Source organism: Rhea americana, unplaced genomic scaffold (assembly GCF_003343005.1).
Source record: "Rhea americana isolate MKP2758 unplaced genomic scaffold, rheAme1 scaffold_8, whole genome shotgun sequence".
Classification (NCBI taxonomy): domain Eukaryota; kingdom Metazoa; phylum Chordata; class Aves; order Rheiformes; family Rheidae; genus Rhea; species Rhea americana.
Genome location: NW_028186978.1, coordinates 5,676,799 through 5,702,322, shown reverse-complemented (window position 1 = coordinate 5,702,322; position 25,524 = coordinate 5,676,799). Strand labels below are relative to the sequence as shown.

General features: G+C 36.2%; 1 protein-coding gene across 2 annotated transcripts in view; it reads right to left on the bottom strand.

Moving 5' to 3' along the window:
- PDS5A (PDS5 cohesin associated factor A) overlaps positions 1-25,384 on the bottom strand; it is a 76,622-nt gene extending 51,238 nt beyond the window's left edge. For both annotated transcript variants that reach the window (XM_085322905.1, XM_085322906.1), the window contains exon 1: positions 25,218-25,384. In XM_085322905.1, the coding sequence (XP_085179031.1) occupies positions 25,218-25,337 (120 nt within the window). In that variant the 5' untranslated portion in view covers positions 25,338-25,384. The remainder of the gene's footprint in view (positions 1-25,217) is intronic.
- Positions 25,385-25,524: the final 140 nt, after the last annotated feature.

Below are 25,524 nucleotides of genomic sequence, written 5' to 3'. Positions count from 1 at the left end.
AAGGTAAGAACTGTTCTTTGTGTCCACTGAGGACAGGACAATAAATAACAGTCTTTAGTTGCAGCACGGGAGAGTGAGTTACACATGAGAATTTAGCAGTAACGACTGCCAAGCATTGATTAAGATAATCGTTCCTGAAGGTTGCAAGAACAAGGTAAAAAGAACTAAAAGGTCTGTGGATCCTACCCTGAAGACTGATGATAGCAGGACAAGTTTATAGGGTATAGATACAGCACAAGATTCCTTTCAGTCCTACTTTTCATTAATTCTAGATAATCAATCAATTTTAAATAATCAATTTTTTATTCTTTCCCTATAAGCCTCTCTCCTTTTACATACCATAAGCTCCATAATCAGAATATCTTCCTTGATTTGGATCTCTCTTCAGGTTCTCGTATTCCCTCATTACGCTATATTCCTTCTCGTTCGCAGATTCAGTTCAGTGTCATTCCACCAGTATCTAYGCTGAACGCTACCGCTCAGCCTGCTCTTCGGATTGTAACCGACTCTCTGCACGCCTTTGGTGGCTTTAACTTCCCCGACACATCGAACACAGACCAGGAAAGTCAGCGCGGTACCATGAACACAAGAACTCTCTCACTTGCTACCAGATCATTAGGATAATCTGAGATAAGATTAATAAAATTAGCCTTCAGCATTGTCTTATCTGTTTGAAAACACAACACCTCATGAATTTTCCTAGAGGTCTCTTACAGTTGGGAGGAACTCACGGCAAACATCCACAAAAAATCATTCTGTTCTCCTATAAAGCGGCCCCTGATACTTCTTTTCTATTACAAAACAACTCTTGGAGAGTAATTGGGCCATTGGCAAGCTGCAAACACTATTTAACACACTGATCCATGTTTTCTTCATTGTTTCTTCTAGTCCCCTATCTGCTTGTATTCACGTGCTGTCTTTTGTTTTATAATAGACTGTAAGCTCTTTGGTGCATGACGTTCTGTTCATGGCATGCACAAAAATCACGTAGAACAGTGTCTTGGGCTTTATCTAGGATCTTAAATACTAAAATGATACAAATAAATAATATGATGTGCAGGGTATATAAAATACATACAATAAAAAAATACAAGTAATGAGAGCAATATGCAAACAAACTGCACAGTGCTATATTATGGCAAAAAACATTATGTAAATTCTTGGCAACAGTATGACATAGAAGATACAGGAAAAGCAGAATTAAATTTTTTAAGAGAYTTAAATAATACATTCTGTATGACAAGGCCCAACAAAACAGTTCAACACATTCACTGAATATATGCATTTAACTATATAATAATCTAGCAGGAAAACCCCATATCCTGGGAGTACTCCCCATAGTTAAGCACTGATCCCTACAGGCTGGCATTGATTAAGGTATTACAGAATAGAATTACTTCCAAAGTCCTGCTAAGCTACATATGAGAGTTAGTGTTGGAATTGGAGGGAAAAAAAAAAAAAAAGTTCAGACATTAAATACAGTATACGCTTGGCACTTGCACGTATGTTAGGAAGCCAAGAACCTGCTCAAAACTTCACAAGTGATAGGATTGGCCCTCCWGCCCTTTAGCACAACTAAAAAAATTAGTCACCCAGCAAGAATCAGGAGGGCAACTTGAATCTTTAGAAGTACAAAATAATGTATACTTGACAGAGTCACTTATCTGTAATAGAATCATATACAGAATCCTTAAGTACAACATATTGATCAGCAGGGCCATGATTTCCTGGGATACTTTTACCTTTCTCTCTGTAGCTATCCATTATTTTTTGTTTTCTCAAGACAGAAGAAAGTTCCTAAGACAGGAACTACTTTCCCTTCCTTCCCCCATGCTTATCCCACGTCTAATAGAAGCCTTGGTCTAGGACTATGGTTCCCAAATGCCTCTGTAATATGAAGAAATAAAATGACACCAAACCAGAGTTTCTTTATAAAAACGTTGCCTTTTTATAATCTGGGATACATAATTACTTGGGATATGCAAAGTCAACAGAACTATCAAAATATTAATTTAAACATACTTACATAGCTCTAMACAAAAATTTGTCTTAAACCATACTGTAGTCACAGTTCCAACAACTTGTAAGTTACTTTCCATAACAAATAACGTGATTTCTCAGAGGAATAATAAGAATAAATGTAGTACGCAAGGTTGCATGATGGCTAACAAACTCAAGGTTGATAACACTTTATGAAGGATTGACTGTGTTAATATTTTATTGAACCATGTATACCAAAAGAGAGAAAAGAATACAACTGCGGAATGGAGAGACATGAATTATACTGCCAGGCAGTTTTTGGTACAACTGTTTTTTTTTCCCCAAGAATCTACATGTTAAGCTACAAAAATGTTTTACTCAAGTTATTCGTGTTTAAGTTTTCTATTAAAGCAAACTACATTCAATATGTCATCCAATATGGCCTATCTACCCTTGCAGTAGAGGGCATAAATAGTAAAAACACAACAAAACAAACCCTCTCCAAATCCTCTTTGTATTAAGAATTTCATTCTAGGTCTGAATAGATTCTCAGTTTCCATAAGTTTCGATTCAACTGTTATGTAAAAACTTCTCTAGCAGAGAGAAGTAGTTACTTCAGAGTTCAATATTAATTATTATAACACTAAGCTAGTTTTTATTCCAGGAAAAAGTGATTAAACCGTAATAAGAATGCACTATTTTTCAAATTACAGTATAGTTGTCTAACTAAAGTCTTGAAGTAGAAACAACTCTAGATAGAGCAGTAATATTCGTTTATGTAAAAACCTAACAGACTTAGTAGTTTCCACCACAAAAAAAAATGCTACTGTCCTCTACTGAAAAAAGCAAGAGAGGGTATAGCATGATTTAAATATATTACTGTAACTTCATATATTTCATTCAACAACTAAACTCCCAGTTTCAACACTAATTCTAGCAAAGGCAAACAAAATATAGCTACCCACATTTAAGATTCATTTTATGCTGCTTTTGATTTAATGCATCTCCATTAAATAAATAACATCGAGTAATTACAGGTTGGTACTTTAGTTACCATAAAAAGGAGTGCTACAATACTACTCTAGAAATTTTCATTGTTGATATTTTTGCCATATTTCCTCAAAATTCTAATGATCAGACCAAAGTTTCACACTGCCAGGTTCTGCAAACATGGAAGAGAAGGTGTTCCTGTGACTGCAGGTAACAGATATCTAGGTAGCTCAGTTTTACCCCAGAAGCACCTAATTCTTTCCCTGGCTATGAAAGCAGCTCAGTGTGACTAGATGCCTGAAACAGGTGAGATGAACTCTACCTGGAGCATCCTCTGAGACTGCCAGCCTTTCAATTTTATTGATATTTCTAATATATATAYACCCCAGGTGGTTCACGAACTGCACAGACCTCACACACAGTTTGTACGCGGCCCTTTTTCGAAGGCAGTGAACGAAGATAGCRTGACCCTGCGTGGCTGAAGCCGCGTATGGCTGCTGCGCAAGACCTATGCTTCAGGTGGGAACACCAAGTCTTGCTGTGCAGTTCCTGGTCTACGGTTAGTGACCACCTAGATTTAGGCACATGGTCTGCAGGATCGTGAAGGTCAGCTACCGTTGATACATACCGATGATGCCAGTATTAGAGGGAGGAGAACAACATAAATGCAGTGAAAGGACACAATAATCACTGTAGTTAGAGAAAAGACTCAAAACGGTGCACGCACGAAAGAAGCAGGCAGACCTAGGAGAGCCTCGCTGCAGCCAGCAGGGTAAGCAAACTCCCAGCCAGTCCCAGCACACGCAAGATGTGTGCAGGCTGCAYTAGTTTTACTGTTCTTACAACAGCTTATTCACAGTACAACTCCCTCTAGCTTGAAAAAGACAGCCTGAAAGTTCACCATATAATCACTGAATTAAGAAATTCTCAATTTTGTCAGACTTTTTTGTTTTTTCCTTATACAATTTAAGCAAAATCATGGGTGCTCCCTGCCATTAGCTATTTTATAATAAATAATGATCTTGACTAAGACCTAATTGTAAAATGTCATAAAAACCACAAATGCAAATCTGGAAAAAAGTACTTCTCACAACAGGGACAAATGCATAATTAATATTGCAGATTTAGGATAAGACAGTCTTGGTGTACCTCAGATCAAGTCCTATGCATCAACAAGAAGGGCTTTAAAACAAAATACACAGGAAAACAAGGAGGTTTTTTCTCTCTTTGGCTATTTTAAAGAGTAAATCATTGCCTACCAATAATATTTAAATATTATTAGAGAAATATTACTAGGAATTGTATAATTATGGGAAACATTTCTACCTTTAGATGGAAAAAAAACGCAATTTAAAATGTTAAGCAACAGTCATTTCTGGATATTATGGCTCACAAATTTAGTCTTTGCAGTCTGAGCTCATGAGTGGTAACATTAACTTTAGACTTTTGATAAATAGGGAGTACCTAAATTAAAAAAACTTTCCATAAAAAGATATCACTGAATCCAACAAGCTTAAGTTGATCTAGCAAAAATGGAATAGACACAAACAAACTAAACTATATTTATCATAATGAGAGGACAAACATGGAAATTACTGTATATTGAATAGAAACAAAACCAAAAGATCTCAAAACATTCAGTTCAGGAGGATCAGACAGTTTTTATATCAGACTTTTTTAAATAATCAACAAATGAAATCACAAGCTTTGCGGTAAGGTATTAAAAAAAATAAGATCAAGTAGGAAAGATATCAAATGGCCAGGAAAAKAGTAAACATGAAATTAATAATCAAGAAAGAAAGGCAATCCAGCAACTTATCCCATGGACTGACATCAACATAATTTCATAGTACAGATCTCATTTTGAAAGGCTAAATACAGAAGCTAAAGAAAACAGGGTAGCACATGAAAGAGAATTACCAAGGGACTTTGCTAACCTGATAAACTGATAAGATAATCAACTTTCTAGGCAAGGAAGAACATGATAGGTAATTTGTCTTAGCTCCATGAAAAATATCACACCGAGCCACATGAAAATTAAAGAACTTGGAGGAGATGGAGTTTAGTCCAAAATTGTCATTTCCCCCTAGCCATTTTCTAAGGATGAYACTGAAAGGATCTGTTTGTCTTGAACGAGTTTATTAGCAGAAAATGGTGTTAGTGTGGACCCTATTTGGTATTTCCATCAACATCTGTAGCACAAAAAGTTAGAATATTACTAATAGAGCATAATAATGACAGTTAGGGGCTGGCAGTAGGGGACTGGATATTGTATAACAAGAATAGGACTAACAAAAATTAAACATATTAAATGCAAGGTCATATGCTTAGTGTTTAAAACCAAGAATTTGTGCTATTAAGAACTTATCAGCTGGAAATAATAGGAAAAGGGAAAGATAGGCATTTATTAAGCAACCAGAGAGAGATGATAAACCAACAACAGAATATATGCAAGTAAACAATGAAAATGCAATTGCAGGATATGACAGAAGTATTTCCAGTAAAAGAAAGGAAAATATCAATACAACTCACAAAATGATAAAAATGTTAAATGCTAATTTGAAACACATCCTTTAAATCTGATTCCCAATTTGAATTATTTTTCATCAATGAGGGTAAAGGTACAGAAGATGGCTACCAAAAGAGTCTCCAAATCCCTTTTTTGTAAGGGGACCTTATGAAACTGTGGCCTGTTATCTACTAAAACAACAGGCAAACATAAAATTTCTCTCTTTTAACATGCCTTAAATACAAAAGTGCCATTTATGCTAAGGGATGAGACTCTGTAAGCAAAAGTGGGTAGAAATTGGCTAGGAATATCTGTGGGCTGCGAACTGAGACTGCTCTCTGACCATGGAAGAATAATTCTAGAGTAGCTCTCTTGAAAGGGCTCACTCTATAGCAAATAATTTTGGTTTTGGGCCAACGTTTATCAGAGTCACAGCTAGACAGAAGTAGATACACAAATTAAGCAAAAGGCACATGTGAATAGCAGAAATGATTAACTGGCAAGGAACCAACACATTTTTCTGAAGTTTTGTTATCATCATTATTAAAACAAAAAATAACGTTCTCTTCCAGGTACTGCTAGTAACCCATGGAAGAGAAATTTTACTGCCTGATTTCTGCTATAAAATTGTATCTCTATGCGTATTCTCACAGTACATTTAATTAGCCCTGAATACCTCATGGAAACGGACAGTAGAACTACCACTGGACAAAAAGTTACGCCAAAGATCACACAGCTTACACTGGAAGCTCTCACTGGGACAAGGACTGGTTTTTTCCTCCTTCATACATTGCTCACCAGGCTAAGCCAACGACCAGAGTTCTACATATGACTGTGAATATACCTTAAGAAATGYAGAGCTTAGGCAGAAACAGCAGTGGTACCTCGTACAGCAATATTCCTTTTTGCTAGGCAAACAACTTAATTGGCTATTCTTCCCGAAGGACTACTCTAGCAGGGCCTGTCTTCAGAGGTTTGGCTGATTACCAGATCAGAAGCAAGGAAGGAATACTTGTAATTTACCACTATATTCATACCAGTAAAACAGCACAGTCTACATTAATTTACTTACATCAAGCTAGGGGCCTGGAAGTTAAGCTATTCTGACATAAGAAACAGGCAAAGAAATTTACTACTGCTAATGATAAAATAGTGTACTCGGTAGTTCATGAATTATTTATAACAACTTTATGGATACATACATTTTAAAGTAACTATAAAGTGACTATAAATATCATACACACTCAGCATCACAAACAGAACAGGACAAATACCGTTACAGAATTGGGGAGAAGTAGTACAATTACYCACAGGTTTTTCCCCTGTAAATTAAAACACAGTAGAACTACAGTTCTGCTGCAAATATGGAAGATTCCTCAACTAATACAAATGCATGAGATGGGGGAGGGGAGAGAGGTGGGACAAATAACATATGAGAAAAAATAGATACCTTCATCCAAAAGGTCTTGTATAGCATGCCATAAACTACTTCATTTAAATAGCGGTGCAGTGCTTTGCCCTGCAAAACCAACCATATGATTTTGACAGCTTGATTACAGTAACTTGTATGGACTGCTGCAAAGAAAGGTTAAAGAAAGAATTTTAAGACAATTAAGACAGTTTTACAGATCCTAGAGAAGTATTCTTCCCAAAATCAAGACAGCACAGAACTAAGTATAAAGGTGCTRTACCTTTATGTTTTGCTGTCCTTCCTCTCCAGCAGAAAGATAATCCTAACACTGCTATTTTGCTGAAATAAACCTCGGTAAATCTTGTACTATTTAGCCATGAACAAGCCCATTAGAAAAAAAAAATCAAGATTTTTACTGTGCAAAGTATACACTATATGCATCCTCATCACAACAATAACCTCATCACTCAAACTTGGACAAAATACAACACCTTACTCAGAGATAAGTATTTTATACTTTGACAATATAGCCAACCCTAACTTTCTATTGTAATAAGAATTGGAAGGTTAAATACTGCTCTTCTACTGAACCCAATTCCTTCACTATTACACAGAACAGATAATGGCAAGAGTTTTTCTCCAAGCCAAATTATACTTCAAAACCAAGCCTATTTCTTTAAAGCAGGTATTGCTATGCTTCATGTAAGAGCATTATATAAGTTTGTTTATACTAACTGTTTTAAAAATGTAACATCTTTTTTGTCTCTCACATCCTCTGAGCAAGGACCAGCTTAAACTATTAACAATAAAATAAAAAAAGCTGTGTCAAAACAGACTGCGCTTTTTTTTAGTAAGGCTTGTGATTAATGAAAAAGTAGATTATAATCAGATTTTGTGTCAGGGAATATAACAACAGGACTTTCCTTCTAACTGACTGACTGGAGGGAAAAATAGTTTCAGAGCTGGTCTTATCTTCAATAATCAGTGACTAGGAACAGTGATCAGGAGTAGTCAGCATGGATTTACAATAGGGACATCATGCTTAACCAACCTGATAGGCTTCTAGGATGGAATGACTGGCTGGGAGCTCAGGAGAGAGCACTGGATGTTGTCTACCATGACTTCAGCAAGGCTTTTGACACTGTCTCCCATAACAGCCTCATAGGCAAGCTCAAGAAGTGTAGGTTAGATGAGTGGACAGTGAGGTAGATTGAGAACTGGCTGAAAGGCAGAGCTCAAAGTGTTGTGATCAGCAGTGCAGAGTCTAGTTGGAACCCTGTAGCTAGTGGAGTTCCCCAGGGCTCAGTACTGGGTCCAATCTTGCTCAATTTTGTCCCTTCATCCAGATCATGGATGAGCACTGGAACAGGTTGCCCAGAGAGGTTGTGGAGTCTCCTTCTCTGGAGATACTCAAGGCCCACCTGGATGCAACCCTGTCTAACACGCTCTAGGTGACCCTGCTTGAGCAGGGGGGTTGGACTAGATGATCTCCAGAGGTCCCTTCCAATCTCAACCATTCTGTGAYTCTAACTTGGCTAAACATGTTATTGTACTTTCAAGACAAATAGTTACAGTAAGCTGATTAAAAATTAACATCTCCCCTGCTAAAATATATATTCTTTTTTTAAAAAAAGACAAATGTTTTTATATCTAATTAAAACCCCAAATGACTACTTTTACAGAGCATTATAGTCTCTTTCTAGATTACTATTTCAGAGTATAATTAACCTCTCAGAAGTGTTGTTGCTTTTAAATTTTCTTGCAGTCATTTTTAATTCGAGGTTAATAAAGTTCTGTCTGGGAATTTTTCTTTAACATTTGGAGACCCTTAAGTAACTCCTGATTTTTTTCTACAAGCATTCTACAACTATTTTGTCTATCAATTCCTTCAAACATTTGCCTCCTGGATAGCTAAAATATGCCAGAAACTGCTATACCTGTCCCTCAACATTCCTCACATGTAATCACACAGTTTTACAGTTAMAGGTTCTGTTAAGATGATAAGGTGGCAATATATCAGATATAAAATACTGTTGCAAGAATTTTTTTAGATTTTTTTCAAAATACRTGACATTAAAAAAAGAAGTTCCAATATGGAGTCTTCTCATACTAAAACTTTTCATAGTGAAACATGTGAAAACCACTAATATCCCCAAAATCGGAGATTTAAAATTATTTAATGTCCAATTTACAGTTCTTAGGAGTATAAGTATGCTACTCTATGCGCCAAGAAGGTGGGTAAATCAACAGTGTAACTGTTAATCCTTCACTTGAAATAGTTGGAAGATGCAGCTTTACCCTTTACACGATCAGATACCTGAAACAACACTAGCCTGTACACCAAGCATAAACATAAATTTGGTACCCAGGGACAGTGGATTTACAGGGACAGTAATTTCACAAATGTCTGCATCTGTGAAGAATGGAAAAAAAAMCCAACAATAACAACAACAAAAAAAAACTGAGAGGCTTACAGAGAAGGCAGTAAGCTGCAGCCTGAACAAGTAAAATCACCCCAAAACATAAGAAAGCACACTTTTCATCAAGAGTATTGGCTCACAGTGGCCTGAAGCTACAAACATAAGCCTCATTGTTTCAAAATTCTTTGTTTTGTTTCCCTGACTCATGAACTGAACACAGAATCAACTTCATTTACTCAGCTGCAGTGACCTCAGAACAGCAGTCCACATGCATGTGCTAGAGATTCCAAAAGTAAATTGAAATAAAAATGTTTACAAAAAACAATGACTGAGAAAACTAAAAAGAGTAGGGGGAAGGCTATCTATAAATAGGATGCAACAGATCTCACACACACACACACACACACATACACACACACACTCTGCAGAAGAATGAGCACCAGTTGATCAGGCCATTGTTAAAATAATTTTATCTTTCCTAAGCAAGTATGAGATGATTAAAGCACAAGATTTTCTTTTCTTATCTAAAAATATTCTAGACTCTGTAGTTACTGCTTTCAGCTGATGAACCACATATAAACTTCTTATGGTTGTCTAAAGCTTGCATATACAATACTTTAAATACATAAAGCAGTTGAAAAGTTTYATTGCTTTATCTACTCCTCAGAAGTCTAACATGATGAAATAGCAGCTTCATTCATGTCCTTTATTTCTTTAAATCACCTTCATAATCATAGCATGCATACTGAAATGATGAACAGAAAACTGCATATCTTGCTATGTTTTCTCCTCATCTCAGAAAGAAAAATATAGACAATACATCTTTTTTTCTGTTTTGATTTTTTTGTATTTGCTATCAAAACACTCTGTAGTGTGTCTGCACAGCAAAAACAAAAAAATTTCAAAATGCTCTTTGGCCTATAGATTGTGGCGGTCTGCAACAGCCTTTAATAGCTGTAGGAGCTCATTTACAACTCTAAGAATACTGTTGGCTAAGATCTATGGCTGCAGAACAAAAGCTGTCAACTATAATCTTTAGAGCCTAAAACACAGTACACTGAGCCMAAGCTATTTAGCATCTTAAGGGGAAGGGTTGAGACCTTAGATTTGACTATGAATTTTATGGGAAATTAGTGTAGGAAGAGACAGTAACGTGCTGCTGCTCAAGTAGCTTGCTTTATTGAAGAAAATGCTTCAGTGTTTGTATTAGGTATTGCCAAAATGTCAATGCATTCATGATGAGATTATTTACAGTGTTCTAGTCCAGATGCAGAGATGACTAGTGTTAATAACTAAGATCAGGATAATGCTGAAATTCCTAGCTAAGTAGAGAGGACAGAAGGTGTTACTCCCAGGTGCTACTATTGAGAGTTTCCTCACTATTGCTAAGCGTAGCGCTGTACTATGGACTGAAAAGAACTAGAATAGGGATACATCCAGCAAAGCAAACTGAAGAACACAGAGAATAAGATATTTTTTGCTGTCCACCACTATCCACTGTCAAGCTCAGCCTTGCTTTCAGCATCTGCCTTTTGCCAGAACTCTGCTTACTCATGCACAAGGTTATTTTGATAGTGGTAAAGTCAAGCAGTAACATAYGAATCAGGTCATGGGCCATCTGCACATGGTTAACACTGAGGTTACATCATCTGGTTTGAATTTGCTTAGGAGCTGCTTTTACCTGTTAGGGAGGACTTTCAACAAAGAACAGATTCTTGTGACAGTCAGGAATTGAGAGGCCAAGTAAAAGAAACTTGTTTTTTGCACCACTGCATATACCCTTCAAGGAACTACGTTACCAATTTGTATCAGGGGAAGCTTATCACTCTTCTCGGGCAAGAGGGCAGCATCACCTCGTGAGCAATTTTAAAGAAGCCCAGGAAAACCGGAATAAACTTCTTCCCTTGATCTGYGGTAAAAATCTGCCTTCATTTTCACTAAGATAGTTCTACATGCGTTCTGGTCTGAACAAAGGTAGGGCAAAGTCAGTTTACACAAAGATTGATATTAGTCTTCAACTAGCTTCTCTACCCAATTTCTCACTGGGGAGCACAGGAGGCTTGCAACACGAGATTATTGTCTACAGCCAATGTATCCCAGGTACCTTCATATCAATCAAGCCACTGAACATTTGACTTACTGGTCATAAATGGTACCAGTTGCTCACAATTTTTTCAAATACCAAAGACATGAAACTTGGTTACAGATTTTGAATGAAGTTTCACTTAAGGTCTTCAGAGCTTCTTCACAAAAAAACAGACTGAAGTCAGGAATCCAAACAGGCTACTGCTAGATGAATATATATGCAAGACAGATCCACTCATTCATGTTTATGCATTATTTTGAAGTTTTCYGAACCAAAGATTAGAAATAAAGATTGTGCTTTAATAATATGGAATGGATCAGCTAAAAACAACACTCAACAACGTGAGATGAAATCAAATTACTTCACAGTTAGAATTTGTATAATCAAAATTATCTATATATCCAACAACTAGATAGAACTGGATGGAATCCAACAGCTTCTGGCAACATTCCCTACATCTATTTTCTCAAAAGTTTCACATATGAGCAAATTACTAATGGAACAACATGCAAAATTCGGTTCTAAGGTTGGCTAGGGTTTGGCAACTACAGAATTTTAACGCATATACCACCACAAAAGTTCAAGCTCTTTGTCACGAGAGTCTCTTCAAAGAATAAACTAACTAACTAACTATTTTTCAACAGCAGCCTGATTTTGGCCTAGTAAGAGGTCCTTTATTTTGCATATCCCTCAGGCCCCAAACAGCATACATAACAGGAACTACATGTGCAACATCTGAAGAATAAGTGGTTTTGCTTTCTAAGAATAATTGCAGAACAACAGGTTAGTGTACAACAGTAAACTCATTTGTTCTGTCCCTGCTATGAGCCTTGTGAAGTGTTATTAATGCTGACTTTAGGATAACACAGAGACTCTACTACTTGTATTTCATCAGTTCATTCTTGGAACAAAAGCTATTTATGGTGCTTATCTGCTGGGTAGTACAATTTTTCTGAGTGTGTGATTATCTGGAAATAAAAGATTTGTTTCTGTAAATGTGTGTGTATGCACAAACATATTYCTCTAAAGACAAATMCGTTGTAAGCTAGCAAAAGTCTTTGTTGAATAACAACTAACTACAGCAGGCCTTACTGAGGAAAAAAAGAAAGAAARAAAGAAAGAAAGAAAGAAAAAAGTGAGCTGGCATGAAGACAAATCTGTTCACAACCACTGGCCTGTACCACACTTACTCTAGTTCAAATCAGAAACAAGACTCAGTAGTTTGGACAGTAGAACAGCAAAAGACCAATGTAAACATCAAAGACCGCATCTCTATCCGTCATACTGCAACTATAGAACTGTGAACTGTCAGGCTTATGGAGGCTAAATCTTTCATTTTAGCCTGAAAATATTCAAGCACAAAAGCATTAAAGCCTTCTTTTGCACAATTGTGGAAAGAGAATAAGAGGAGAAAACAGCAGAGCAAACACTCCTAGAGGAGAGGTGTGCGTAAGTACCCCCCGCTAAATATGACCACACCAATTTTGAATTCCAGTTCAAAACCCATTTATTTTGAGAATAATCATACATTAGCATCAATGGCAAGGTCTACTAAGGCAGCATGTTGGTTAAAGCATCAGGAAATTCATCGTGGATCTCACAACAATTATGTTAGCTCTAAATTACTGGCACTAGTACAAATCATGTATTTGTATAGAAATGTGGCATTGATTTCAACTGTTTCTAGCCAGAAAACATTTTTCTCTGTATCTTAGTTTCTTTTACAGGCTTGGAAGGGATGTTTATCTTTCACTACACTTAAATTAGCAGCTCTCTGAAACAAGAGACACACTTCAATTTGTACACAGATACTGCCTGAAAAAATAGTGGGGGAGGTGTCAAGAGTATCTTAGGGTGTAGTTTCAGGGCAACAAAGATCAATCTGAATCTGTCAGACTTGTCCCTCCCCTGTGCCAGCACTCACGTGACTGGTGAGTGATGCTACTGAAAAATAATCACCTTTCTGGCCAGATTACTCTTCAGATAGATCAGCTTCCTAACTCAGCTCACTAGATGGCTGTAAAAGTGCTTGCGTCAGTACAAGAYAGGATGTACAGCGGAGGGTGGGACTGCACCAACCCAATCTTAAGAGTGCAGTTTAATGTATCTTAAATTGATCTACTAAGGTCACACCCAAAGAACACTGCATTTTAAATTAAACTGTCACTGAAAGTAACAGTTCTGCCAGCTAAGACTGTTACTGCTTCTACCAGCACAAGGAGAGGCTAGTATGTGACTGAGCAGTAAGTCACACTGATCCAGGTGAAAACTTACCTGGGGGAAAAAAAAAACTTTCCAAATAGGATCAATTCCACAATCTGGTATCCTGCAAGCCACAGACACACCTGAGYTGGCATGTGGGAAGAGGATGACCCACAGGCAAACAAGTCTACTTCTCTGGCTCAAAGCTCTGACTTTGGTGCTTGCATTTCCACATATTCCAATACAGCAAAGCACATTAGGGCTTGATTAAGGAAAATCATCTAGTTACTGGTGCTGCAACTTCATCCTTTTCAATTATACTATTTCTCATGCTTTTCCTCCAATCACTACATATCTGCATTTTTTACTTTTCTCTTCTTGGTCTTCAGAAGCTTCACAACTTCGAGAGCTCCTGACTCTAAAAAGGCAAACACTTTGGAGTTGGTATTCCCTGAACAGCAATGGCAGCTGCAGTAAAGATGAGTAACTGGTTCTTTCAGTAGCAGCGTCAGCTTAAAGTACTAAAAGTATTCAAGTACAAATGTGTCAGAATGGCAAGTTTCTAGAACACAATTCTGGTATTCTGTAAAGAGAACTTGCATCTTTTTTTATTTTTAGTTAAACTAACTTGTTTTTGACGATGTTAAAATACCCACCATGCAGGTCAGCTCAGATTACAAAGCTGACTCACAGCACCGTGGAACTAACCTGTCATTTCTTACCCCTCCTCCTTTTCATCTCTTTGCTGAAATTATTTTTGCTAGTAGTTTTGTTTCCAAGTAGGTGATTGATAAAGATGATGAAAAGCAGTGCGAAAAAGATTCCTCCAGAAACCCTCTAGAAGTACTTCAAATCCATATTTAATAAATGAGGAAAATATTAATCAGCTAATTTTAAAATTAATTTTACATATATGCTGCACGATGCTGAGCTTATAACCACAGTATTGATAAAAGTTTCTGTGTACTATTTTATTCAACATCTACATTCATCACAACTGGATTGAATATGGATTGAAATAGGAATGACTAAAGAATCTAAATTCTAATCTAATTCTGTGATTCTATGATTCTAAAGATAGTGTGAATTAGGGCATAGTTCCACGTTGTAATTTCTCAGGAGACAAGGCCAGTTTAAGAGAGTCGCTGAAGAACTTTCTTAAACCAGCTTCACTGCAAGGTAAACTGTAGTGTAAAACTTCATCCTCAGAGATATATACATTGGTATCAGAAACCAATTTTAGCATCMACAATGGAGTGGCTTACAGAGCTGCAATTCAAGGGTGAATATTCATTAATCTGAGTAGCAAATAGAACACAGACCAGAATGGCCCAATTTGCACCAGAACCTAAACTAAGAACAACAGGTAAAGATGTCAAAGTGAAAAAAAAGTCAGCCTTTTTGCTTTGTAACGTGACTGAAGGTATTTTAACTTTTAAAGGGGAACTAAAGCTAGGACTGAAAGAGCATAGCTTTGAGAAACATTATGGGCCACCCCCACTTTCCCAGCTGAGATTTAGAAACATAGCCTTTAACTTGGCTTTCAGATCAGTTCAAAGAGATTTCTAAAAAACTTAATAGGTTTTCAGCTGACCTACTTCCAGTTGCACCAATGAGCATATAGTCTACAAAGATATAATTTTAGYACTTGATGAACTCTCCTATTTCCTACAAGCAAAATTCTCATGATTTTGAAGCCGTCTGGACTACTAGTTCCAATTGGAACAAAGCTGAAATCTAATTTCCAGACTTTGTAATTTTCCTTAGGCTGAAAAGTTATTTTTACTTCCATATTTTACATACATTTTCTAAGAAAAGAAAATGTCACTAACAGYTTGCAAATGCAACTCCTAGATCTTAATTTACTGATTTAATACAAGCAAAAATAGTATTTATTTTCTTGCTACTGGATTTTCACCAGTTATAGTAGAAGTTGAGGCTTCAGAGAACAGTTGGATTAGAAGTTTTGCAGAAATAGTGACACATGCCAACTATATTTACAAAAGATGATGAAACAAGGTATTTAAATAAACATTTGTTTTTAGCAAAAATTTAAAGTTTTCTTGGGTTTCCTTTTGTTTTTTAAGTGAATGAATGTTAAACCTATAGCAATTAAGTTCTGAGAAAGAACCATCTGGCAAAAAAAGGTATATGGGGTATCCATTTCGCCCTCCAAAGAATACCAAATTATGACTATGGTTTGATTAAATTTCAATAACAAGCTTATTATGGAGGACCATCATCCTATTTTAGATAATTAAATATGTACATAGATTTTCAAAAGAGTTATAGATAGATATAATAGTTATATCATCAGGATTCTGAGCAGCTGAAATAAACAGAACAAAATGAAATTATATAAGAACAATCACTAAGTGAAGAACTTGGGAGATCATATTTTTATATTCATATATTTATGAAGATATTTTTAGCTACTTGGCATTTTTTTGGTTTTATTTTACTCTTTCTATGGTAACACACTGCATAAGCAATACAACAATCAAGCAACATAGGTATTGGTTTTAGTTGTTAGAAAACATCACTTTGATTTACAAAATAAGCAATATTTTCCAATACCATGCACAGCCCTCTACTGATCTGTGGGATAAGAAGGTACTGAAAAGTTACATTGTACTTTTTTGTGTTAAGGTGTTTACCTCCTTACTGTTTGAAATGAGTTTGATCATGAGCAGCAGAATGAATGACATCTGGTTTCCCACAGAGCTGCTCCTCATCCCTCTCCTCCAGGGGGGCTCCCAAGTCCTTCTTGCATGCTTCACCCCAGCCCTCCTCCACTGCCTGTCCGCGCTCGGCCTGTGGAGCTGGGCAGGGAGGACACTGCACATTGCCTCGAGCACATCGCCTCGAGCATTTGAAACACCCATGTCTGAATTAGTTGATCGATCCGTTTATTCCAGCCGGCCCATGGGCTGCTGTCTTTTGAGACATTCACAGTACTGGTGCATTTTCCATTGCATGAACAGAATTTGGATGGCTCTATTCTATTCAGTATCAATTAGAGGAATCTTGTATCTTTGAAACCTTTGCCCAGCTGCCAACAACTTTTGAACTTACATAACTTCAGGGAAGATTAGTAACAAAGAAATTAAACAGACTGGATAATCAGATAAGAGCCTTCTTTCATCAGAAAGAGCAAGCTCAAAACATTTGTCCAGACAAAGCACTACCACATATATGAAGCAAACTGAAAAACACAAACATGTTTTCTCTCAGTTTTTGAGAGATGGTAATCCTTGGGTACTTACAGCACCAGCAGTAATATTTTTGTAGTAAATTTAAAGTTGGTCTTTCAGTGGTCTCTAATGTTAGATGCACTGATAAAATAGTTTAAAGATCATTGAGTCAAACAATATTAAAAAAAAAAAGTAAACTTCCAAATCTAAAGCTATGATGGGCAATCAGGTTATTTCCATAAAAAGCCATACAAATGATAAGAGGGTACAATTGCAAAGGAAAGGGAACTCTTTAACACCACAAGAAAATGTTGATATTGTCAATCACTAGGCTAATTTGTTCTCTAAGCATATGCATTTTTCAGGCGTATGTAGCCAGCACAGAATTAAAACAAAGCAATTCCCCCTCTCCCAGAAATATGTGATTTCTCCAGAATCCTTTTAATTTTTTCTCCTTCTCCTCCATCTTCAAATCCTTATCAATTCACAAATTATTTGTAAATAGATTTTATATATTTATAAAATCTATCTTTAATGCTTAAGAATGTATTTTATCCACACAAAACTTTTTTCTTCTTCAACAGTTCAATAAAGTTTGATAAATCTGGAAATACGTCATAATTTTATGATAAGGTAATAAAAATACAACTCTAACAATGTAACATACGGCCTAAAATTGCTAATGACTACACTAAATAATCATTGTTTCAGTAAAAGGTGACAGGCTTTATTCATTTAAGACAACAGAATATAACTAAGGTTAGGGAATATTACCAAAAAATTAGAAACAACTGGGCACTCACTTGAGACTAACTAAGACATTAAAAAGTTGGACCGTGTTTCAAAGTAAATTTGAATGCATTACCCCTGCCATGGCTGCAAAACYGATCTCAACACTGTAGTTCCGACATCTCCACCAAATAAGTACTTGTCATTTGTATTAAAACATACATTTAGGATATCCTATGCTATCTAGGTATCACAAAATTTTCAACCTTCTTGACTGAGCAGGGGCATGCTTTGGACAAATCCTATCTTTGTTTACCATTAACAGTACTTCATCATACTTAAACATCTTTGCAACAGCCAAATACTGATGTCAGCATAGCAGTGGGAATACAGTTCATTAGTTAACTGCAGCTGCAGAGCCAGCGAACACACATTGCTTTGAGTGACACCAATAATAAGCATGTGTTTTAGACTTCTAGGTAACAATGGTGATTAAAAAGATATTGTATTTATATATGAAGAACGCTTACCACAGATTGGGGTCTCAAAGGAAGTCTGTAGCTCTTTAACTACAAAAATGGCTCTAACAGGTTCTGTGAACTAACGATATCTGCTGCTTATGATAAAACTCATTTCAAACAGACTCTGTGAACTACAATACTTTGTCCATTATTAACTTAAAATTCTGATTTTTACTTTTTATTTTTTTTAGCAGAAGATGCACACAGGCATAAAGCAGACAAGGAAGACAACTCAGATGCTGTTTCATTTCCCTTTTTATCAATCATCTTCATATTACTGTCTGCAAACCAAGGGTAATTTTTCTTTCACTTCATAGAGTTGTTGTAAGATTAACAGATTAATGCTTTGCTTATGAGACTCAGAGCACAGGTAAAACTATGCTGTTTTGCAAACTTATGCATAATGACTCCTCATAGAAATGCAGTCATATGTCAAGGACTTTAATATACAAACTTTGATTAAAATATTTGAATACAGAAGAAGTCTCCCATATTAAACCATAAAATTACACGCTGACAGGCACACTCACAGAAAGTAACAGTGATTTATATGATTAAAGCATGATGCTTATATTAAAGACAACATTGGTTCAACTCTGTATTGCCACACRCTTACACTAAGACCCTGAGAAATATTTATTCTTCAACAGTTTTTATGTTTTACCTTTCAATTTCAATGAATACTTTTGCTTTTGGAGACAGTGGGAAACCCAGAAATCCCTAATTCCTCAATTCTGACATTATTTTTTATGCTTTTACCRTAACAACTCTTATTCACTTTTTTCCCAAGGTAAACAATCCCATCTTTTCAAACCTCTATTTGGCATCCTCAGTCATAATGTTACTATGGTATTTGCTAAGGGATTACATTTTTTTTCTCCTCCTTAAACCTGAAGTCATTGTCTCATTCAATTAACAGAGAGGACTTGCTCTGAGTTAATCAAGATTGTTAAGCAGAGGAGCTTATTGCCTAAAACACACCTTTCTCATTTATTGAAGCTGGAAGACTATAACTGAAGGAGCATATTGCAGGAAAGGAATATTTTATGCCATGTGTTAAAACAGTTAAGCCTGAAGATTTGTATGCTATCCTTTTACCTATTACAAAATTTCCATATGATGACTGTTAAATGGCCTCTAACAAAATTCACACACAACATTTCATTTTCTGGGTTCCTATGTGGAGATGATGGGGTCCAGTTTACAGAAGGGTTAGGCACTCAGAAATGTAAMTGAAATCAAGGGAATTTCTGGTCTGAATATATAAAATGCAATAGAATGCACATTCACTTTAAAAGTCACATTTTATCCATGCCAAAWCAGGCATATGAAGCCAGCTTACATTTTTTTTCCCAGTTGCTCTTCAGATCCCCATCCTTTAAATTGAGAATAGTATTATGTCCTCATCTCACCAAATAAAATCAATAATTTTTCAAGATTATTATTAGTTTGCAATAGATGAGGCTTCATGTAAAATACCGTAAGGACTTCTGAACTCATCCACCCATTTCTGTGGTCAATCATAAGTTATCACGCTGAATTCAACAGCTCGGCACCCCCTCCTCCAACTTTTTTTTTTTTCAGTTGGGGCTTCTTTCCTGATATATTTACTTTCTTGTTGSCAGGAAACATGCTGAATGATGTTGTACATTAAAATTGCCATTAATTACTGATGCACTGATAACAAAAAAAAAAATGCATCAGAAACAAAAACAGTCTCATCCATCATTTGAAAATGAAGTAATATTTGGGGAAACTGGTGAGCCTACATGGTATATTTCTCCAGGGACTGATAAAATTGGGACATTTACAAAGCAAACAGCTAATACTCCATTGGAAAAAAAAATCAGAACAAGATTTCTTATATTCTGACTAGTGGCCTGTCCTAGTTAATGAAAAACTTGATTGTTACAAGAGTCAAACTAATTAAAAAGATTAAACTATGAGCAAAATCAAATTAGAAATTTGGCTTTAGGCTTATGTGGCCAGCAATAGTTCAAGAACATCTCAAACTGTAGTCTGCAGTTAAATGCAATTAATGAAAGTTTCAAAGTGTTGGAATAATTAACTGTGGATCATTTCTGTAACCAGGCTATATAACCTCCACAAAACTACTTATAATTCTTAAATTTAAGCACCTAAGTATATGCAAATAAGAGGTCTAAGTAATGAATATACCCATGTCAACTAGGTCTTACCAGTAAATAGTATTTATTAACTAAAATTATCTAGCATACTTTATATGTATACATTTTTCCCCTCAAAAAGAAAAGCATATGAAGCACAGATTTTCTTCTCCCAAATAATACTCTAATTTGTTTATTTTTAGCTTCCCTCAAGATACCTATATAAGGATAGCCATAGCAGGTCAGATCAAAGGTCTGCCTAGCTCAGTATGCAATCTCAAAGAGTAGCCACTAACTTTTGCAGAAATGTGAGAGTGGGTAAAGAGMAACTTTTCCTCTCTCACACACCTCTAGCATACGCCAACAAATAAAGWTACCTTTCTTAATTTATCATGTAACAGATGCCCAAAAAACATCTGTACATAGTATGATAAATTATTAGCAGTAACTATTTCCAGTGACATCTGAGGATAATCTTCCAAAGATAGAAACACAACAAGCCCAACTAAAAAGAGGTCAACATGTAATAACCAGAGCAGCATACAGAAAGACAATGGGAAGAAGTATCCTTCTTCGCATTGTTCATTTCACACTCGCACACAAATGCACATCAGGTAATTAAAAAATGCCTTGGAACAAGGTAAGGAAGACTTCAAGGCACAACAGGACCATTATCTAATCCAGACAATCACAAGCCAAGCCTTGGAAAGGAGAGGATCAAGAGAGAAGGGATCAAAAAACAAAACAAAAACAAAACAAAACAAAAAAAAACACCCAAAGCAAAAAATGCCCCCCATCTTTCACAGAAAATACCTTGCTAAAGTGTCACCATGGGAAAAGCAGCAAGACTATTGAACTGATCATAAAACCAGACAACATTCCTCTTCCTTCCGTAAAAAATCAAAATCCAGAATGCTAAGCCCAGCTATGATAAAAAAGAATTGCACAGCTTTCAACAAAAACATAATCTATAAAACTCTTAATTTCACAAACACTTGTTCTTATATTGCCTTAAAGCTATGTTAAAATATATATACTGAAACTAATCTATCAGTCTTTTCAAAGATTTTAGAAAGTTCCTTTTTTGTACTTTGCATCTTTAGTGTCTGATGRAACACTTTTGACAGATTTTATGACCTGGAATTGCTTACACTAAGATGGGACTCTATGCAAAAGTGAACATTGCATTATAACTTTTTCTTTCCTACAGATTTGCCATACAGTTTACCAAACTGTATAGCTAACCATACTAATCTATATCTGAACTGGTCATTTTGCATTATTTCTTTTACTGAAAACAAAATAACAGGAAAGAGAATATAGATAGTGAATTTTGTGTGGTTTCTGTATAACTATTTCAGAATACAACATTTGCAAACTTATACATTCAAACTGACATTGAAACTCCTTCAACACTCTAAGGCAGGACCGCTATGGAAAAAAGCTGTTCTCTCTCCTATGCCAGCACAAGTATTTGTGAACTCTCACAACAAAACAGGCAAGAAAACAATCCTGGCTAAAACTAACACAGTATTTTTTTCCTAAATTGTAATCAAGATCTGTTCACCCATTAGTTTTACCATGTGGCAAAACAAATGCTTGCAGAGAAGGGATGGAATAGAGGTAGAGACAAGCAGCAGCGAGTGCCACTTAACTTTCAGTGGCAGTCCTGGCTTTGCCTACAAAGGCTTTTTAGGTCATTTTACGAGAGAACAATAGGGTTATTTTAAGTGTATCTGATAATTAAGTATACCACTGCTATTTTAACTCATAATGATGACAAAATTTTATATAAAATTATACCCAGAACAATCTCTTGTGACTGATAAAATTATATTCGAGATTTAGTATTTTACTGACAATATACAAATTTGGAGTCTGACAAGGCAATGAGAGACATTTGAAATTTTCCAAATCTAAAAGTAAGTAAAATAAGGTATTTGATATTGTAGAGAAGCTTTGCAATAAAGCAAAGTTGAAGTTCTAAAACTTCTTACTTCAATCTTCAGCTGTCCTAAAGGAAGAAACATAATATTGATAGTGAAATTTGTTCTCAACTTGTATTTAGCTGCCAATTCAACTATAGGCCTGAAGGAGGACTTGCATGCCTGAGAGCTTGTTTGTTGTTTTCCACCTGTATCTCCATCTATGCTATTACCTATTATCATAGGTAATAAAAGATACTACCTCTCCCCACAAMCCTTACTAAGTGAATTGACAAGAATCTTCTTTACAGCCCTGAAACCAATCACTATATAACTTGAACTGACAAACAGTTCACAACAGACACACAGACACAAACAGGTACATTCACCTAAAGAAATGTTTTTGTAGACAAAGTACTTCACAGTTTGCCTCAATTCTCTGCCTAGTTTGGCTTACACTTAATTGGATCTGTAGAACACACACTTGTCTCCCCAGCCATGGCACACTATAACTAAAACCTCTTCTTCAATAGTCAAAATTCAATATAACATACTGCCCTGCTCCATGGATGTAACGTTGCACACCAAAACCACCCCTATCTCTGTTAAACCCCTGAACTCCTGGTGATCTGTTCCCCATACAGGCAATTCAGAGACCATTCCTTTCTATATCATTCAGAAGGTACACATTGATTTTAAAATTCTAAGCACTTCCATGTTCAGGACAGTGCTAATGTTATACAACAATATAATGTTACCATATCAATGATAAACACTGTAAATAAAGCTGGCCTACATTTTATTACCCATAACTCCAAGCAGAGGGGAGAAAGGATTAAAAAAAAAAAAATTTTTTAAGTCCTTGGCACAAAAGCTGCTGCTGAGGCACTCTGGGACAGGTGCCCAGAACATCTCAAGTTCCAATAATAAGAAAAGCCTTCATTACGAGAAGAGGTCTGGACACAAAAATACAGATGTGATAACAGAAAAAAATGGCTAATATGGACACAGATCTGTAGTCAGTTAAGTTGCCCATCACTTTAATAAGTAAGAGAATAAAAATTTGCATTGACTGACCCAAAGACTAAACATAAGTTACACAAGGATCTTTTGAAAAAGAGACAACAGAGCATCTCTAGGTCATATATGGCCAGGAAAAAATGGCAAAAAAACCCTACAGTTTCAAGGGTCAATTCTTGAACTTATAAATTTTGCAAAAGTAGCCTTTATTGACAAGTAATATATAAAGATGTGGAAATCTATCTTTTAATTAAAAACCTTTTTTCCAAGTAATTCCATCCCAAGCATAGCATCATAATGACACTCCACATGCAAAAGTGAGTATTTTTAAAAATCAAGTTGTTGTAAAGAAGCATAGGTTTCATATACATAGATTAGATGTTTGTATGTCTATAATAGAGGGGAAAAAATACAAAAAAGAAAAAAACATTTGCTATTTAGTTGTTAAACACATAATACTTCTCAATTTTCTTGATGCATCATTAAACTCAGTATCTGATGAAAAAACCTTCCAACTCAGATTAAGCAGTACCAATACGAGAAGGAAAATCTTCTCTGACACTTCTGTAACAGTGGGAACACTAACAAAGTATTCATTCACATTTTAATTTAGTCTACAGTCTTGAGGTCATTCTGAATTCCTTAACAGCACTTCACACACACACACAAAAAAAAAAAAGTTAAAAAACCCTACCGCTCTTAGCCTGAAAATTATGCCCAAGACACAGATGTGAATTCAGTGAAATACATACGCACAACTTCAAAATTCTATTATTCCTATTATCTAGGAATAGCATTGCTCACCATTCCAAGTTCTCCAACTGGAAAAAAATAAAATATCTATTTAGTCTGAACACCGCAAAATTGTACTCTGCCCCATTCAACAGATTTTGATTCAAAGTTTCTGTCAAAACACTAGGTTATTCTCCTGTAGCTGGCACTCGAGTTTTGAAAATATTAGGTTAGACTTGCACATTCAACAGAGTTTTCAAAACTGCAACTGGACCACAAGGCTCATTTTCAAAGAAATAACTGACAAGTACCTTGCTGGTTTGAAGCCTGTATTTTCTTCACGTTCATATTTAAGACATATTTAGGTGCACTAACTGACTAGTCAAGACCATAATTTACGTTTCTCAATCTTTATAGAGCCACTGTAGCGATGTAAACCACATAATCAGATGTGAGAATACCTCTGATTTCAGAAAACTTATTTTTACATCTCCGCCCTGGGCACTGGACCAAATCCTAGGTTACGACAATCTTCTGGTCCAAAGACCACAGCGCTAACAAATGAGCTCTGCCAATATTGGATCAATGCGTAACTTTAATCTCAATTTTCAGCACAGAGTTAAGAAATAACACTATTGTGCCACACAAATTGAATGACTTAATGTTCCACATTTCCAATGGAAAAAAAGAATTAAAAAGATAAGAAACAGAGATAAGCTGCACAGTGTCAAACAAACAGAAAAGATGCTTTTATAGCAATTCCTTTTGCTTATGAAAATTCAGCAACTTTACAAATCACCAGTTACACTAAATAGAAAAAATACACATGAATTATATCGAATAGCAAAGCCTGAAGTGGTTTTTGTGTATGAAAATTTCAAGATTCAATCTACAAACTCCAGAAATCCATCTCTCTGCTTGTAAACAATGCTATCTTTTTAGTCAAGAATACTGTAAACTAAATCTACTTGTTCCCCTCACACAACCACGCTCGCTTAAAGAGCTGGAAGCCAAGGACATCTTCTAGTTTACCAACTAAAATTGCTGGTAATATTTTATACAATTATAATTCCACTTCAGACCTCTCTCCACCAATCTGGATGCATTTCACGTGCAAATTAGCAGTTTACTGCTTTGACTCTTGCTCTGAGAGAGCACACACAAGCCTAGACAAGGCAGTGCAGTCAGGAATTACAAAAAATGGCTCCTCCTCTTTTAAGGCAAAGCAAGAAAGCAGTATCCCCAAGCAGGTCTGTAGGCAAGGAGGAGACATTTCAACTACCACAGAAGTGTGGTGGCTCCCCTTTCCTGCAACGAAGCGTTTACTTTAAGAAGCAAAAGTTGCACGGAACGGAGGGGCCAGGGCGCTTACCTTCAACCGTTTCACCACCTCATCGTTGGTAATTTTGTCCGTAATCTCCTTCACGCCGGGAGGGTAGTAGATGATTTTACCATCGGCAGCAGGTTTTGGTTGGGCAGCAGGGAAGTCCATCCTGGTGCTGCTAGTTATAAACTTTCCTTCTCCACAGTCCTCTACCGGCCTCTATCGGTCAGAAAACAAAAGTTCAGCAGAATAGAAACGACTTTCTACCCCTCTTTTTCCATTTCTAACCCTCAATTCACCGAAGGCCCCGCGCACCAGCGCGGCGGCGGAGCCCCGCGGCCGCCGCATCCCGCCG